Here is a 15,451-nt window from a genome sequence, read left to right on the forward strand (position 1 = left end):
CACCAACTTAATATATAATCTAAATTAGCTTAATTAATCTTCTCCTTGGTAGCTTCGGGCCACATACTTCGTCAACGATATAAATATATGTCCCTTTCTGCATGTGTAGCTTAAATAAACATTAATTTATGTGGCAGAGTCAAGTGTATGTTAATTATGCATTTCAGAAAATTTGGTACGTTGAAAATGATATAAAATGCAATGTATTATTAAACATTTTTGTATAGTACAGATTGACTATAATTTTATGGATATCTTAATGTTGTAGTTTGTCTTTGTTTGAATATTTTTTTGGAGTTTATCGCCAGGATTAATAGGACATGACTTGTATGGGTGATCAAAAAACAGCTTGCTGTATAGCTTTTCTCTCTGTCACATCACTTTCACAAAATTATCTACCTTCTTCCTTGATAAGTGACAAAGATTAAATTTTTATTACCTTATTAGAAATTATTGTGGATGTCAAAATCATCTTGAACTGTATATAGGTCGATTTTTTTAACCTATCAACGGAAAAAAAGTTCCCTAAATTTTAGTTCATATTTTCTTTTGCTTGAAGGTAAATACTTTCAATTTAAAAATCCTCCGTAGAAATTCATCGGTGAAATTTATGCTGTTTTGGGATTATTCCATTGGTGTATTAGTACAGCAGAAAGGGACAAATTTCCATAATGGAAACAAAGAAAGAGTTTGCCAATGGTTGTGCATTTTCAATTTTTGACACAAGTGGCGAGACATGACTTTTCAATACGGTTGATGATGTAGAAATATATAAAATACTAAATATTTTGTTGTAAAAATTTATTTTTTTAAAAAATGTGTCTGGTTGAAGGTTCAAAAAAAAAAAAAAAAAAAAAAAGTATCTGGTTGAAGGTTCAATCCACAAGTCTCCCATGTTTATGGTCCCCAAAAAAAAGAAAAAAAAAAAGAAAAAGGTCTCCTACGTTTTTTAAGATAATTAATAGAATTTCAAGGGCATTATTCCAAAAATGGCCCAACCATGTCAAGTTTTAAGCCTGTAACAGGAGCTCCGGCTGAAAAATATTAAATTTTGGGCCTATAACAGAAGCATTGGGCCCAATAATATTGAGTTTTGGGCCTCCAAAATGTAGACCCCAGAATATCAATTTTTGGGCTTGAGCTTGGGCCCAATAGTGCAAAGTTTTGGGCCTATATGGAAGTTTACGGCCCAACTATTTCTATTTTGCACCTTAAGAAAAGCATTGGCCCAATATAATAAGGTTTTGGGCTTTTCCCTAAAGCTTCCGTCCAACTATGCTAAGTTTTGGGCCCATCCCAGAAGCTTCGACTCAATGGGCTCAATTTTTGGGCCCCTTTGGCCCAATAATATCAAAGTTTGGGCCTATAACAAAGCTTTGACGCAGTAAAATGAAGTTTTGGGCCTTCATGGGGTTCATTTCGGTTACCAAAGGCCGTACAGTATTCTTCGCTTAAGATTTTCTGATAAACAAACATAAACCCTCTTAGAACCCTTATTATCCCGGTCGATAAAAATTCTCTCTTTAAATCACGTTTCCAATCCCAAAACCCTTCTCTTCTCCCTCTCTCTCTTTCTCTCTCTCTCTCTCTCTGTCTCTCTCTCTCTCTCAGTCAGATCCTAAAAAAAGCTCAGAACGAATCAATGGCTCTCTCAAAGCCTACATTTCTAATCCACCTGAAGTCCCTAAACGCACCTCATCGCCACCTCCGTCGTCTTCCTCCTCCACCAAGTTCCTTCATCTCCCTCCGTTTCCTCTCCTTCGCTACTCCGGAGGAAGCCGCCGCTGAGCGCCGCCGCCGTAAGCGCAGACTCCGCATCGAACCACCTCTCTCCTCCCTTCACCGAACCCAACAACAGCAGCAACAGGCTCAGACCCAATCCCCTAAACCTCAAAACCCCAATGCCCCAAAACTCCCCGAACCCGTCACAGCTCTCTCCGGCAACCGACTGAACCTCCACAATCGAATCCTCGAACTCATCCGCAAGAACGACCTCGAAGAGGCCGCTCTTTATACCCGCCACTCCATCTACTCCAATTGTCGTCCTACCATTTTCACCGTTAACGCTGTTCTCAATGCTCTGCTACGCCAATCTAAATACTCCGATCTCCTTTCCCTCCACCGCTTTATCACCCAAGCAGGTGTTGCTCCTAATATTATAACCCACAATTTGATTTTTCAGACTTATTTGGATTGTAGGAAGCCCGATATTGCTATGGAGCATTACAAGCAGTTGATCAATGACGCTCCTTTCAATCCTTCTCCTACCACTTATCAGATTCTGATAGCAGGGTTGGTGGATAATAACAAGTTGGAGAGAGCTTTGGAGTTGAAAGAAGAAATGGATGTCAAAGGGATTCCGGCAAACCCTGTTGTTTACCACCATTTGATGTTGGGCTGCGTGAAGAATTCTGATGCTGATGGGGTTTTTAGGCTGTATGAAGAGTTGAAGGAGAAGTTAGGTGGGTCTGTGGAAGATGGTGTTGTGTATGGGAGCTTGATGAAGGGGTATTTCTTGAGGGGAATGGAGAAGGAGGCTATGGAGTGTTATGAGGAGGCTGTTGGGGAGAATTCGAAAGTCAAGATGAGTGCAGTGGCTTACAATTCGGTGTTGGATGCTTTGAGCAAGAATGGCAAGTTTGATGAGGCATTGGGGTTGTTTGATCGAATGACAAAGGAGCACAACCCACCTAAGCGTTTGGCTGTGAATTTGGGAAGCTTTAATGTGATGGCAGATGGATATTGTGCGCAAGGGAGCTTTAAAGATGCCATTGAGGTCTTCAGGAAGATGGGGGATTATAGGTGCAGTCCGGACGCCTTATCTTTCAACAATTTGATTGAGCAATTATGCAATAATGGGTTGTTGACTGAAGCAGAGGAGCTCTATGGAGAAATGGACGGGAAGGGGGTGAACCCGGATGAGTATACATTTGTACTGTTAATGGATGCTTGCTTTAAGGAGAATAGGCCGGATGATGCTGCTGAGTATTTCAGGAAAATGATTGATTCCAAGCTAAGGCCTAATTTGGCAGTCTATAACAAGTTAGTTGATGGGTTAGTTAAGGTAGGAAAGATTGATGAAGCGAAATCATTTTTTGATCTGATGGTGAAGAAGCTCAAGATGGATGTTCCAAGCTATGAGTTTATAATGAAAGCATTAAGTGAGTCAGGCAAATTCGATGAGGTGCTTAATGTTGTGGACACAATGCTGGATGATGACGGGGTTGAATTCAATGAGGAGGTGCAGGAGTTCGTTAAAGGAGAGCTGAGAAAGGAAGGTAGAGAGGATGATTTGGTGAAGCTTATGGAGGAGAAGGAGAGGCAGAAAGCCGAAGCTAAGGCGAAGGAGGCTGAAGCAGCAGAAGCAGCAAAGAGAAGTGCAAGGGCTGCTGTCTCCTCTTTACTTCCATCAAAGTTGTTTGGGAATAAGGAGTCTGATACAGGTTCTGCAGATGCCAATGGAAATGCCATTGAGGCTGGTAAAACAGGAATTGCGGAGATTATTGGATCTGAAATCACTACTTCAGCAAATGAAGAAAAGCAGGCTGATCAAGAGGGTGTCAGTGAATCTTCTCCAGTGGAATCTGCTTCTGCCAATCCGGAGACTGCAGAGGAAGCAATCAAAGGTTAGAATTGGCTGGTGCAACTGAACAGGCGGGATTTATGGGCATTAACTTGATGATGGGTATATAAACATTTAGACTAGGAACAGAAAATCTAATGTCATTGTTGGGAATGACGATGATTTTGTCATTTAATTTTTCTCCTTCATTTTTAGGGGATTATGAGCTTGAAGCTTATGTAATTTGATAAATTCCGCTGTCCTGTTGTTGAGCGATTGTTATATTAGCAGCCTCATTTTACGAATTTCTTTTCCCTCGTCTAGATAGCTTTCGAATGAAATGGATGGTCAACATGTGATATAGATATATCCTTAATTGCCCACTAAAGAATTTGTCAAATCCAAAATGCATATTTTTAGCTGACATTAGGAACCGAGATGTTTTAGGTGATGGCAGACTCCAACTTGACATGGAAACTGGTGAAACCAAAGAGAATTGCTTGAATGGTAGAGCAGGTAAATTTGAAGGCTAGGGTATTATAAGGCCGAGGGAGTAGAAGTGATCAGTAGGGGACGTACAAGCATTATCGTAACACTATACAATATTTATTTATTTTTTCCTCAATTGTTTTTCCAAGATTAAACACTACAAACCTGAACTTACTTTTGCAGAAAATTGATTTTAAAGATGATTTTTCTATAAAAGCTTCAAGAAAAGCTTTAGATACGTCATATAAAAGCTTCAAGAAAGAGGTTGAGATGTAGCCCAATCTTCATTGAAAAGCATGTTAGGTGTGAATCAGCCGAGCAATTGTTGGAGGAAGAAAGCCTGCTTATATCATACAATTTATTAACGTTGAAAACTTTCCAAACCTCAGTAGTTTCGTTCATTACAGAAAACCAGAACAAGCTGGCACAGCACAGGTATACAACACACAGCAGTGTCACAAACACACACACTGTAAAAATGCCTTCAAAAATAATTTCTCTTTCAGCTACAAAGATTTGGTATGCACACCCCAGCATCTGGATTCTGTTGTTCCTTCCATATCCTTCCAGTAACTCTAAGCTTCAGCTCCTTCCTATCACCACCAGAGAAGAAAAGGGCCATATTTCGTTGGATAATGAGACCATCATGACTATCCCTGACTTTTCGGTGGCTATCACGGATGCTACGTGGGGTACCCTCCCATATGAGTTTCCTGCCATTAGCCCCAACCTCTAGGCTATAGCTATAGTTCCGAGCTTCATTCTCGTCACCCATAAAACGTAGGAATGCCATGTAAACAGGAGCCATGCCAAGCTGGAAGGCTTCAAAATGCAGGCAGAAATATTGACCAAAACAATGGAAGACCTGACAAAGAAGCAGACAAGCCAGTGAATTCTGGTGTTAGTATATTGAGATGAGAAACTTTGAACCTCACAGATACCTCTTTAAAATAGGTGTTCTCTTGAACAATATAGAGATCGTTTCACTGATGGCTGGATTACTGTTGACACATCTACAATAGACTAACTTATGACAAAAGTAATGGGTGATTAAATAAATGCAACACAGTAAACTAAAAATCAAATGACATTAACATCATTGCAATTATATGGAAAGAATAATTCTAGCATATAGAATAAAAGGTCATAATAATCAAAGACATTTAACGAAAAAGACAGCATCTAGGTGCATAAATACATTGATGGGGACTTATATATTTGCAGTAAGGGTGCATATCTTCATTCACAAAATGGTTGGTCCAAACTCAAAAGTTGAATACACCAAAACTTATATAAACTCGGTACACATTATACATTGCTTTTTGCAGAAAATACAAATCAAAACTCCAAAAGCAATATCACTTACCGTAAGCATCCAAGTGGCATTCTCTACTTCCCGGGGATTTGACTTCACATAACGATGGTTGAATGTGCATCCTGTATGCATGTCCACCTTGTGATCATCCCTCAAGTGAGCAACTAGGAAAGGGATATCCCCGACAGTAGAGCACTCTGATCCAGCATATGGGCAATTATAAGGTCTGAAGTTACACATTGATTCATGCTTAAGTTTGCTGTAGTATGGAAATATCTCTGGACATCCAAGCGAGTAATATTTGCATGGCAATTCAAGTGACTCAGCCACCTTCTCCAATGCTAAACACCTAATATCTCCAAGTTCCTGTCTACAGGTGGGGCACCGGTTGTGTACCCTTGTTTTGCAGGTGGAACACAGTGTATGTCCATTATGGCACTGCAAAGGAGTTACTTCGTTGAGAAGACAAGAACCATCTTTTAAGATTCACAACCATCATTTTCAACTTACACGAATCAAAAATCAATGTTAAAATATTTATCCAAGTTTGTCTTGGGCACATTTATGGGAGCAAGCAAATGCAGATTCATGCTGCCGATCTAAGTTATTTAACCATTGAATATGTAAATTTTCTACTTTCTGACCCATGCCAAATAATATTGCAGAAGCAATTTAACTTAAGAATATACACTAGAGGGTGAAAATGCAGAACCACAGTGATCCAATTACTAATTCATGAGTAGTTCAATTATTCAACTGACACGAGTTATCAAAGAGACAGCAATTAAATTGCAGCAAGAAAATTTTGTTATAAAAAACCATGCTAGAGACTGTCTAAAAAGGAGTTGAAAAAAGGTCTGGCAAGAACGTACTTCACTCATTAATGATAGAAACGTCTTCCAGTAATTAAATTCCAAAAATTCAAAATTCCTCACTTCAGCATTGCTTATATCATCATCCACCCAGAACCAGACATCGGTGCATGCATTGGACCAATGCCAACAAATGGAATCAGAACCCATCAGGATGCATCAATAATCAACAATCATCTAATCAACAACTTATCTAATAAACCCGGTTCCCACAGGACCATTCATACAGCAAATCACAAAATGTCAAAATTAAACAACGTACGTATTGGATTCAATAACCGCTCCAAAACCCAATTTTAAAAATCAACTCAAACCCATCTCAGACCCATCAAATCATCAAACAAGTATCAAGCAACAAAGTACCCACAACGAGCAAAAAGAAAAAGAAAAAAAAAAAAAAACCCGAATCCACTTCAAAATAAAATACATATATAAATGCAAGTATTAAGAACGAATTCAAAACAACCATTTGCGACCCAAAGCAAAGGAAGCGGCAGAGAGAGAGAGAGGACAAACCTGATGGATTGGAGGGTACATGGAATTGGTGCAGACAGGGCATTCGAGCAACTCGTGGACGCTGGTGGCCGGAGTAATGGCGTTTGGACCCGCAATAGTAATATTGTTAGCGCCATTGGTTCGAGGCTTAGAAGAAGAGAATTCGGGAAGGTGCTGATGGAGATTAGGATGTGGATGAGGGAGAAGGGTATTATGGTGTTGATGGATCTCATCCTCATCAAGACCATCTGAGGAAGATACACACTCAATGCTGTCCAAGTCCATCCCTCAGACCCAAGAGACAAAAACCCACCAACCCCCCACCCCCCAAAAAGCAAATATATATATAAAAATTTACAAATCAAAATCCAACTAATTCAAAACCCAGAACATTTATACCTAGGTTCATCCGATTTCACTAAAATCTTCTCTTCTTTTTCTTCGTTTTGATTGGGGAGATTGATTTTCCGAAGAAGAAGAAGAGAAAGAAAACAAACATAAGAAATGGGGGAAAATGTGGGCTTGATGGGATTCCCCGTAACCAAACAACCCCCTCTTTTCAGAAAAAAAAGAGGTTCTTTTCTTCGCCCTCTCTCTCTCTCTCTCTTTCCAGGGTTTGTGTGAACTGTGAAGAGAGAGAGAGAAAAGGATGACCGTTGATCCGAAGAAACTGATGGGAGTAGGATTATAATCCAACTGTCGTTAATGTTTTCTATTATTTGTTTACTCTAATTAAGTTTAGACAATTAATTTAAAATATATGACAACGAAAATGTTTTAAGAAACTCACTTATAAATAGTAACTTACACACGTGGTTAATAAAAACCACTTCCATTTTTTTTTTTTTTTCCCTCCCTCAAAAATCTTATTTTTTTCTGCACTTTAACTTCTTGTATACATGATTTAATGCTAAGATAAATTGTAAAGATAAAAAATTTACAAATAAAAGCAATACCTAAATCCAAAGTCCTATTTGAATCTTAATAATTTCCCGAAAACTCAAATAATAGCAAAATATTTTCATTTGCTTTCTTTCCACCATTCATTGTTAATGGCATTAACATGGTTGGTATAATAAATGGTATTCTTTTACTTTATATACAGAATATCGCAATATTAATAAATATATTTGTGATATAAAAAGCAATCCATTTTATCCACCAAAAAAAAAAAAAAAAAAAAAAAAGACGAAGGAATCTTGTAGTCCAATTCTTTACCTCTTTTTCTTTTTTAGAAAAATTCTTTACCTCTTAAGATGAACTTATTCTTCAACATCATAACTATATAAGATTTATAAAAGAATATTGCATATAAAATTAAACTACAAAGTACAAACTAAATCATCCATTACGGAGAACAAATAAATAAATAAATAAATAAGAGAGAGAAGGAAATCACCCAAGTTTTGTTGGTGGTTCTTAAACAATATTAAAAATTGGAGACAGAGCATCTCGTTTTGTAATTATTGTATACTGAGTTATCTTCATTTAGAATATTATTAGATTAATATTTTGGGAATCTACTTTATATGATATGCCAGACATTAATTTAGATTACGTACATAATACTTATAGACCAGGGCACATATTTTTGAATAATTATACAATATTTACCAAATGTCTCACCTCATTTTTACTACAAAAATGGCAAAAAAGATGAATATTGTTTTCTTTTTTGTGAGAGAAAAGAAAAAGAAAAAATGAATAGGGTAATGATGATAGGATTTGAAGGGTGTATATAGTCTGCTATGCTGTGTAAATCACTAAGCCGGTCAGTATAAAAACACAAAAGTGAAAGGAAGAGAGAATCAATGACGCCACGTGGCTTGCATACTTTACATGATTAGAGTGGGATTTTAATTAGCGTAAAAGGGTTGCAAATGGCAAAAGATGCTTCCAACCACAGTCTAATTTCTAATTAGTGGGTTTTCTCTTTTCTTTTTATGAGGTCTAATTTTATGTGGTACACGTGTACTCCTTTTGTATTCATTATCACTTCCAGCAACTTCTGGGTCCCATTTTTAATGATCTAATTATGCAAATACAAGGTTTGACTGACAAAATTTGGACCAAAAAATAAAAAAAAAAAAATGCTAAGACATTACGATAATTAATAAGAGTAAAAATGCTTGACAGCCTCTTGACGGTTGGTATCCATTCATATGTTAATTACACAACGTAAGAATTCTAGGTAAAAGTCAAATTTGTTTTATGAAAAATAAATACTTCTAATGGGCAAAATAATATATATATATAAAATAAAGAATATTATATTAAAAAGTTAAGATATCCTTACCTTACCAGACAATATTATATACATCAACATGTATTAAAGAAGACCATATCAAAGGCTTATTTTGAGTCCCTTTTTATCTTGTGTGGCCTCAGACAAAGGCCATAGCATAGCAGGTTTGTAAGGAATAAAACGTTACCATTTCATATGGAGTTTATTAGTATGCACAAGTACATATGTTTTCCTTTCAGTATGTATATATATATATATATATATAATTATGCGCTTTCCTATTTAACCAAAAAAAATAAAAAAATAAGAAATAAAAAGTATATACGTTTTCCTATTAACCGGAAAAGATTTTCCAGTTCATGAACTGGACAGAGGCCAAATCCTTTTGTGGAATTGTACATAAAGCTTATCTATATATATTATAATTAAAATAAATTTTATTATGTACAATACATGAGAATACAAATAAATAATCAAAAGAGATATTATTACAAGCTGGCAACAACAGAGGGAAGTTCTGTTTCCACCTCAGGCTCTCTTTCAGAACCCTCTTCGGTTGAGGACTGTAAAAAACCATCGAACAAAAACAAACAGCATTAGAATCTACTACGCATTTTTTAAAACCCCAAATAATCTGAAAGCATTATAAACCATTCTCACCTCTATATTTTTGGATTTATGTCCTAAAAGATAACAATCCAATGCACCCTTTCCATAAAGGATTTTAGCTCCACAACCCTTGCCTTTGCCCTTTGACTCAACAGCCTCTTCATCAACTACAACTGCGTCGATTATTTCATCTCCTGTTCTGACATCAGGAATCTGCATAAAAATTTCAAAATAAGACAACATTATCCAGGTTCCAGAGGCAAGGAAATGGTACAAGGAGGCTTAGAAAAGCTAGTTTATTTAGGACGCTGTGGGGGGTATAATCCCAACAAACCCAAGTATTCTTCTTAGGAATTTATAGCTTTATACTGAAAACATCTAATCTCATTTTGTAATTATAGTCTCACAAAAAGCAAAAGTTGTTAAGAGTTTTTGAGTTTCTAACAGAATACACTGTTTTATACAGAAAAAAAATGGAAAGTTGCATGAAATGCCATCAAACTATATTGGCTGCACCAGGCATTGAGTTATTCGTCTGGTTTTTATATAATAATCCAGAAACCTGGTATCTTATCCACAGTCAGTAAGGTTAAGCCAGTCAAAGAAGGGAGAAGCGACAAACCTCATACATGGCATCCATCAATATATTCTCTAGTATTGACCGTAAGCCCCGAGCCCCTGTGTTCTTTGATATTGCTTTTCTAGCAATCAATCTCAAGGCACCCTCTGTAAAATGCAGCTTGACCTGGATTAAAAAAAATCTACGATATCATGTATGCAGACCAAAAATATAACCAAATGGGTGAAAATATGAGCAATGCGAGAATTACAACTGAAAGTATTTAAGACTGAGGTGCCAGAAAGAGGCTACTTACACCATTCATCTGGAACATTTTCTTGTATTGCTTCCCAAGGGCATTTTTAGGCTCCGTTAGGACCTACAAGACATATTTGGTACTAAGAAACACATAGGAAGCTGAATCAAAGACAAAATAATTAGGCTTAAGAGAAGCAGAGAATTTTCAGGAGCAAAAGTAAGTAGATGGGGATAGGGATGAGAATAAGTTCAATATCTTATAAATCCTAAGAGAGCAGAAATTATTGTAAAATGAAAGTTTGCCATACAAAAAATTGATTCTGAAAACAGAAAAGTTAATGAAAGATTCACCTGGATGAGTTGATTTTCAGTCAGTGCAGACAAACTGACAAGTATTGGAAATCGCCCAACAAATTCAGGTATCAAACCATATGCAATAAGATCACCACTTTCAACCTGTCAAAAAGACCATGTTCTTCAGTACGTTGCATGATATTCTGGAAAAAACTTTGTATTTCAAGAAGCTAATATGAAAAAGAAGGCTACAAGCTGTTACTTGTTTATTGAGTCTGGTGGGGACTTACAGTCTCCAATAAGGATGATGTAACAGCAGCATCTGTCACACCACCGGTCCTCATGTTTGCACGTACTGGGGCACCAAATCCAATAGAAGAATCTTGATGTCTGGGAAGAGAAGCAAATCAATTTCAAGTAATTTAAAGTGAGGTGAAGAGGAAAAACATAATGAAATTATATTGGGATAACCTTTCTGAAATTGTTTTCTCCAAGTCAATAAAGGCACCCCCACAAATGAAGAGAATATCCTTAGTGTCAATCTGTGAAGAAATAAGGACAAGTTAGAAGCAAACTAGGAGATTATAAAAGCATAAGAACGCCAAAATCTAGCCAAGCATAGACATGAAAACATTGTCTGGACCAGTCATTGCCAAGCTTTGGAAAATAGCAAATCAAATTTATTATGAAAGCATCCAAGTTAACATCATACAAAGGATAAAAGGGGAAAAACAAGGTTGACAGTATATAAGCCGTAAACCAACCAGACAGGAAAATTATAAACCAACACATATATACCTGAATATTTTCACCCCTAGGGTGCTTGCGTGCTCCCTTCTCCGGCACATTGACAATCTGTATCAAAAAGAAATCCTTAGGTTAGAAATAAAGTTCATAGATAATTCACTGACCACATCAGAATGCAATTAATAGATAATTCACTTGACCAAATATTACAAAAAGAATCTAACTAGTTGATTTACACATCTATGACCAAGGATTTAAATAGCCATACATGGCACGAAGCTGCCTCACTTGCCGCATAGCTAATGCATATGAGGCAACATGCATCACAACTCACAAATTAAGATAATTTCAATTAATATCCATTACAAAATAAGATGCACACTTACTGTTCCTTCCAGCATCTTTAACAATGCCTGTTGAACACCTTCTCCAGATACATCTCTACTAATGTTGAGGCTTTCAGCCTGCAAAGCAGGAAGTCGAAGATACAGAATTGCATAAAAATGGGAATTTAATAATTTCTCTAGTGAAATAGAGAATGTATAAGAGCATATAAGAACTAAAAGCGCTTGGAACCTTCTTAGTAATCTTGTCAACTTCGTCAATATAAACAATGCCCTGCTGTGCAGCTGCCACATTATAGTCTGCAACCTACAGCATGTAAACAATGTAAATAGACTGTTAAGTTACAATTCGTCCCCCAAAACTTAAGATCTTAAAAAGCAGACCTAACTGTGCATACCGTCAAACTAATAGAAACACATACTGACAACCCATCATACGCCAACAAAATAGCTAGATAACGAATTTGGGCCTTACACATGAAGTAGAATAATTTGATAGAATTGGGTGTCACAAAGATTCAAACACAATGCCTTAAAGAGCTTTACTATCAACTACCAACAAATTATGCTGTCATGAGTGGGTCCAAACACACACACACACACACACACACACACACACACACACACACACATATGATAAGATAATTAATCAATAAAAGGCATAATAGAGTTTAGACTATTAAGAAGTACTAACATGGCTCTAGAATGCATAGCAAAATTTTTATGCTTGTAAATATAATAATTTGTGAGCATTTACCATCAGCAGTTTGTATAATATTGACTCCACATCTTCCCCTACATAACCTGCCTGCACATAAAAACTTCATATTATGTCGATACCAAGATACACTAAACTCCACCGTGATTACAAAATCAAACCAATTACGAAAAGATAAAAAAGGTGAATAAAACATGTAAGTAATGAATTTCTTAGCATACAGCATTAGGTGAACTGAAGGAACCAAAAAGTTTTAAGAAATTCATCTTTGCATTCAACTCCAGTTTGTTAAAGTGAGAATTTTGGTGGATAGAAACAGAAAAAGAGAACGCCATCCTCCTCATTAGTACAGGTCTGGCGCCATAAAGCAAATCAAACTTCTCAACAAGCCAAACGACAGAGGATAGACGGTCATTTGTAAAACTTGATATACAATTAGTTATTATTACAAGACTCCAATGATAAGTCCCCAACTTACCTGAGTCAGTGTTGTAGCATCTGCTATCACAAATGGAACATTAACAAATCGGGCTAAGGTTTTGGCGAGTAATGTCTTCCCTGTCCTTGAAACATCATTATAGAAAACAAATGAGAGGAGAAACTAAAATCAACATAAAAAAAGAATGAGCTGAGAAAAATGCAAAAGGAAAATAAGAGAAATAAAACTAGCACATCATAAACTATTATCATTATTTTTTTATTTATTATTGTTGCACTTCATTATGCCATGACATTCATTAATCCCTTGGGGCAAGACCTACAAAATCAACCTGTAACCAAATGAAAGCTTTTGGCAGGTTATACTCAACAGTTATTGCATAGTGAAAATATAAAATACTCATTAGCAGTTTACAGCAATGTTAATATTATATTACCTGAGCCTGTTGGCCCCATCAGAAGAATGTTACTTTTTTCAAGTTCAACTCTATCATCATCCACCGAATTTGGTTTTTGATTACCTGAATCTTCAGAGGACCTAAATTCATCAACAATTGTAAACAAGAAAAAGGTCAATTTCTATTTAGGAAAAAAAAAAAAAAAAAAAAAAAGGTATGAATAATGAAGGTATGAAGCTAACCATTTATTTAGGGTCTCGTGATATATCCTCTTATAATGATTGTAAACAGCCACGGCTAGCACCTACATTCCAGACATACAATCAGGAAAACAGCAAAAACTAACTCTTTTGCACAAACAAGTAAAGGAAAATATTATAGATTATTAGAACTAAAGGATATCAATAATACAATCCATATAGAGCGATATTATCCAATAAGTTGCACATACTTTTAAGAAAGTACCTTATTTCGTCTTCCACTTTCAACATAATTGTCAGTATTTCCATTCAAAATCAATATCTTTACTGAAAAACATTTCACATAAAAACCAGCTACACCAAGTTCCTCTAAATAAACATAAATTTCTCCTTTAATTTCTAGAAAACATGAATTACTAAGAAAAGTACACGTTAGTTGTCCCAAAGCCTCTTGATTCTCAAACTATTTTGCAAAGATTTCACCATATACATAATCCTTCACGCTAAAACTCTCAAAGTGCAATTTTGAGAACTAATATCAAAATCCAACGACAGTTAACAAACTAAAAAATGTTAAAAATCTCACCTTTTTGGCCCTCTCTTGTCCAATTACAAACTTATCAAGTCCTTTACAGATTTCTTTCGGCGTTGGGAAATTACTCCCCATATTTGACCCTCCCCAACACCCATCCTTCGAATTGGACCCGAACCCACCTCCCGAACCAGGGCCTTGACCACCACCTCCTCCTCCTCCTCCACGAACCAAATTCACATTCGGACCTGCCCTGACTACAATTCCATCTCCAGACCATACCTCGGGTGGGTCCCCATAAGAGTTCAAAACACTATTACGCCCACTTCTGTCCAATTTTTCACACCAATTTCCATCGTTGTTTTTAGTGGCTTCCTGAGTAGCTCTTCGACCATTGAGAATTTGGCTGCCTTTTTCTACGAAATCGCCACGGAGCGAAACGGGCTTGAAGGAAGTGAAGTTATAAGGAGTGTTCATGTAGAGGTCGTCCCATTTGGTACGGTGCACAGATTGAGAATTGGCCATGCGACCCGCATGCATATAGTTGAAAACGAAGTATCTGAACTGCGAGACCGTCAACGAAGCTGTCTCCTTATAGGGCTTCGATCTGAGCGCCGCGGCCATTGGAAAGGGGGCTCGATTATTTTCCCGGGAAAACGAATGGCCCAAAAAAAAAAAAAATAAATAAATAAAATTAGGAGGCGAATATTTTAGGGTTCATAAAAGTGTATCAAAATGCAAAATTCAAATAGGAGATTTAGGAAAGGGAAGGCGAATTCCAGTGGGTTAGTCCTAGATTTTGGAAATCATGTATGGTGGGAGAATTTTCGGGAAAAAGGGGGGGGATTTGGAAGAAAACGACGAATATCTTCTGTGTGCTGTGAGTGACTGTGAGGGAGTATCCTATTTGCGACGACGTGTCGTTCTTATAACTTGTATTCAAAGATTTTATCGAAGCAGACGATACTTTTATTTATTTTTTTGGTCAATTACCCACCTTTGGGCTGTCCTTTAGCACTCATGAGGTCAATGTTTTTATTTTTATTTTTATTTTTTAAGAAAAAAATCTGTATGTTCGAAGTACATTATTCTGCCTTTGGTTTTTTTATTTTTTATTTTTTATTTTTTATTTTTTTCTAATATTTTAAGATATTTTAATTCATTGATATTTAGCTCTTTAGCGGCATGCAATGAATTGCAGGAAACTGAGATAAAATATCGCAAGCAGTCATCATCAAAACACTTGGACGTAAAATTTCAAAATTTCCAACTGAGTATATGCAAAGGAACAAATTATTTTTATTTTTAATATTATTAAACAATTATGTTTTAAAATAAAATATTATTAATTATTATTTATCTATTGCTTCAGTTGG

At 36.4% G+C, this 15,451-nt stretch overlaps 3 protein-coding genes across 3 annotated transcripts; 1 reads left to right on the forward strand and 2 right to left on the reverse strand.

Moving 5' to 3' along the window:
- Positions 1 to 1,495: 1,495 nt before the first annotated feature.
- On the forward strand, positions 1,496 to 3,867 carry LOC107414769 (pentatricopeptide repeat-containing protein At3g49240, mitochondrial). The gene has a single exon (XM_016022950.4). It carries the CDS (start codon positions 1,643 to 1,645, stop codon positions 3,629 to 3,631), a length of 1,989 nt encoding a protein of 662 aa, XP_015878436.2. The 5' UTR covers positions 1,496 to 1,642; the 3' UTR covers positions 3,632 to 3,867.
- Positions 3,868 to 4,373: 506 nt separating this feature from the next.
- Positions 4,374 to 7,416, reverse strand: LOC107414770 (E3 ubiquitin-protein ligase SINAT5). Its single transcript, XM_016022951.4, has 3 exons — positions 6,755 to 7,416; positions 5,418 to 5,804; positions 4,374 to 4,916 (listed from the first exon to the last, which is right to left on the reverse strand). The coding sequence occupies exons 1-3, from the start codon at positions 7,016 to 7,018 to the stop codon at positions 4,554 to 4,556; spliced, it is 1,014 nt and encodes a 337-aa protein (XP_015878437.1). The 5' UTR covers positions 7,019 to 7,416; the 3' UTR covers positions 4,374 to 4,553.
- Positions 7,417 to 9,282: 1,866 nt separating this feature from the next.
- LOC107414773 (CLP protease regulatory subunit CLPX1, mitochondrial) lies at positions 9,283 to 14,997 on the reverse strand. The gene is made up of 15 exons (XM_016022953.4): positions 14,130 to 14,997; positions 13,586 to 13,647; positions 13,383 to 13,483; positions 12,986 to 13,065; positions 12,547 to 12,597; positions 12,022 to 12,096; positions 11,832 to 11,909; positions 11,497 to 11,553; positions 11,170 to 11,240; positions 10,989 to 11,088; positions 10,756 to 10,860; positions 10,463 to 10,525; positions 10,210 to 10,332; positions 9,639 to 9,800; positions 9,283 to 9,541 (listed from the first exon to the last, which is right to left on the reverse strand). The coding sequence occupies exons 1-15, from the start codon at positions 14,697 to 14,699 to the stop codon at positions 9,467 to 9,469; spliced, it is 1,773 nt and encodes a 590-aa protein (XP_015878439.1). The 5' UTR covers positions 14,700 to 14,997; the 3' UTR covers positions 9,283 to 9,466.
- Between the last annotated feature and the right edge of the window lie 454 nt (positions 14,998 to 15,451).

The sequence above is a fragment of the Ziziphus jujuba genome, chromosome 8 (genome assembly GCF_031755915.1).
Source record: "Ziziphus jujuba cultivar Dongzao chromosome 8, ASM3175591v1".
Lineage (NCBI taxonomy): Eukaryota > Viridiplantae > Streptophyta > Magnoliopsida > Rosales > Rhamnaceae > Ziziphus > Ziziphus jujuba.

Coding starts and splice junctions, on each gene's coding strand:
- LOC107414770 (XM_016022951.4), bottom strand. CDS start 7,018: ATGGACTTGGACAGCATTGAGTGTGTATCTTCCTCAGATGGTCTTGAT. Junction 5,805..6,754: donor TGTACCCTCCAATCCATCAG/GTTTGTCCTCTC, acceptor ACTCCTTTGCAG/TGCCATAATGGACATACACT. Junction 4,917..5,417: donor ATGCCACTTGGATGCTTACG/GTAAGTGATATT, acceptor CTTCTTTGTCAG/GTCTTCCATTGTTTTGGTCA.
- LOC107414773 (XM_016022953.4), bottom strand. CDS start 14,699: ATGGCCGCGGCGCTCAGATCGAAGCCCTATAAGGAGACAGCTTCGTTG. Junction 13,484..13,585: donor CACGAGACCCTAAATAAATG/GTTAGCTTCATA, acceptor TGATGAATTTAG/GTCCTCTGAAGATTCAGGTA. Junction 11,554..11,831: donor TAAAGATGCTGGAAGGAACA/GTAAGTGTGCAT, acceptor TTTTTGATACAG/ATTGTCAATGTGCCGGAGAA.
- LOC107414769 (XM_016022950.4), top strand. CDS start 1,643: ATGGCTCTCTCAAAGCCTACATTTCTAATCCACCTGAAGTCCCTAAAC.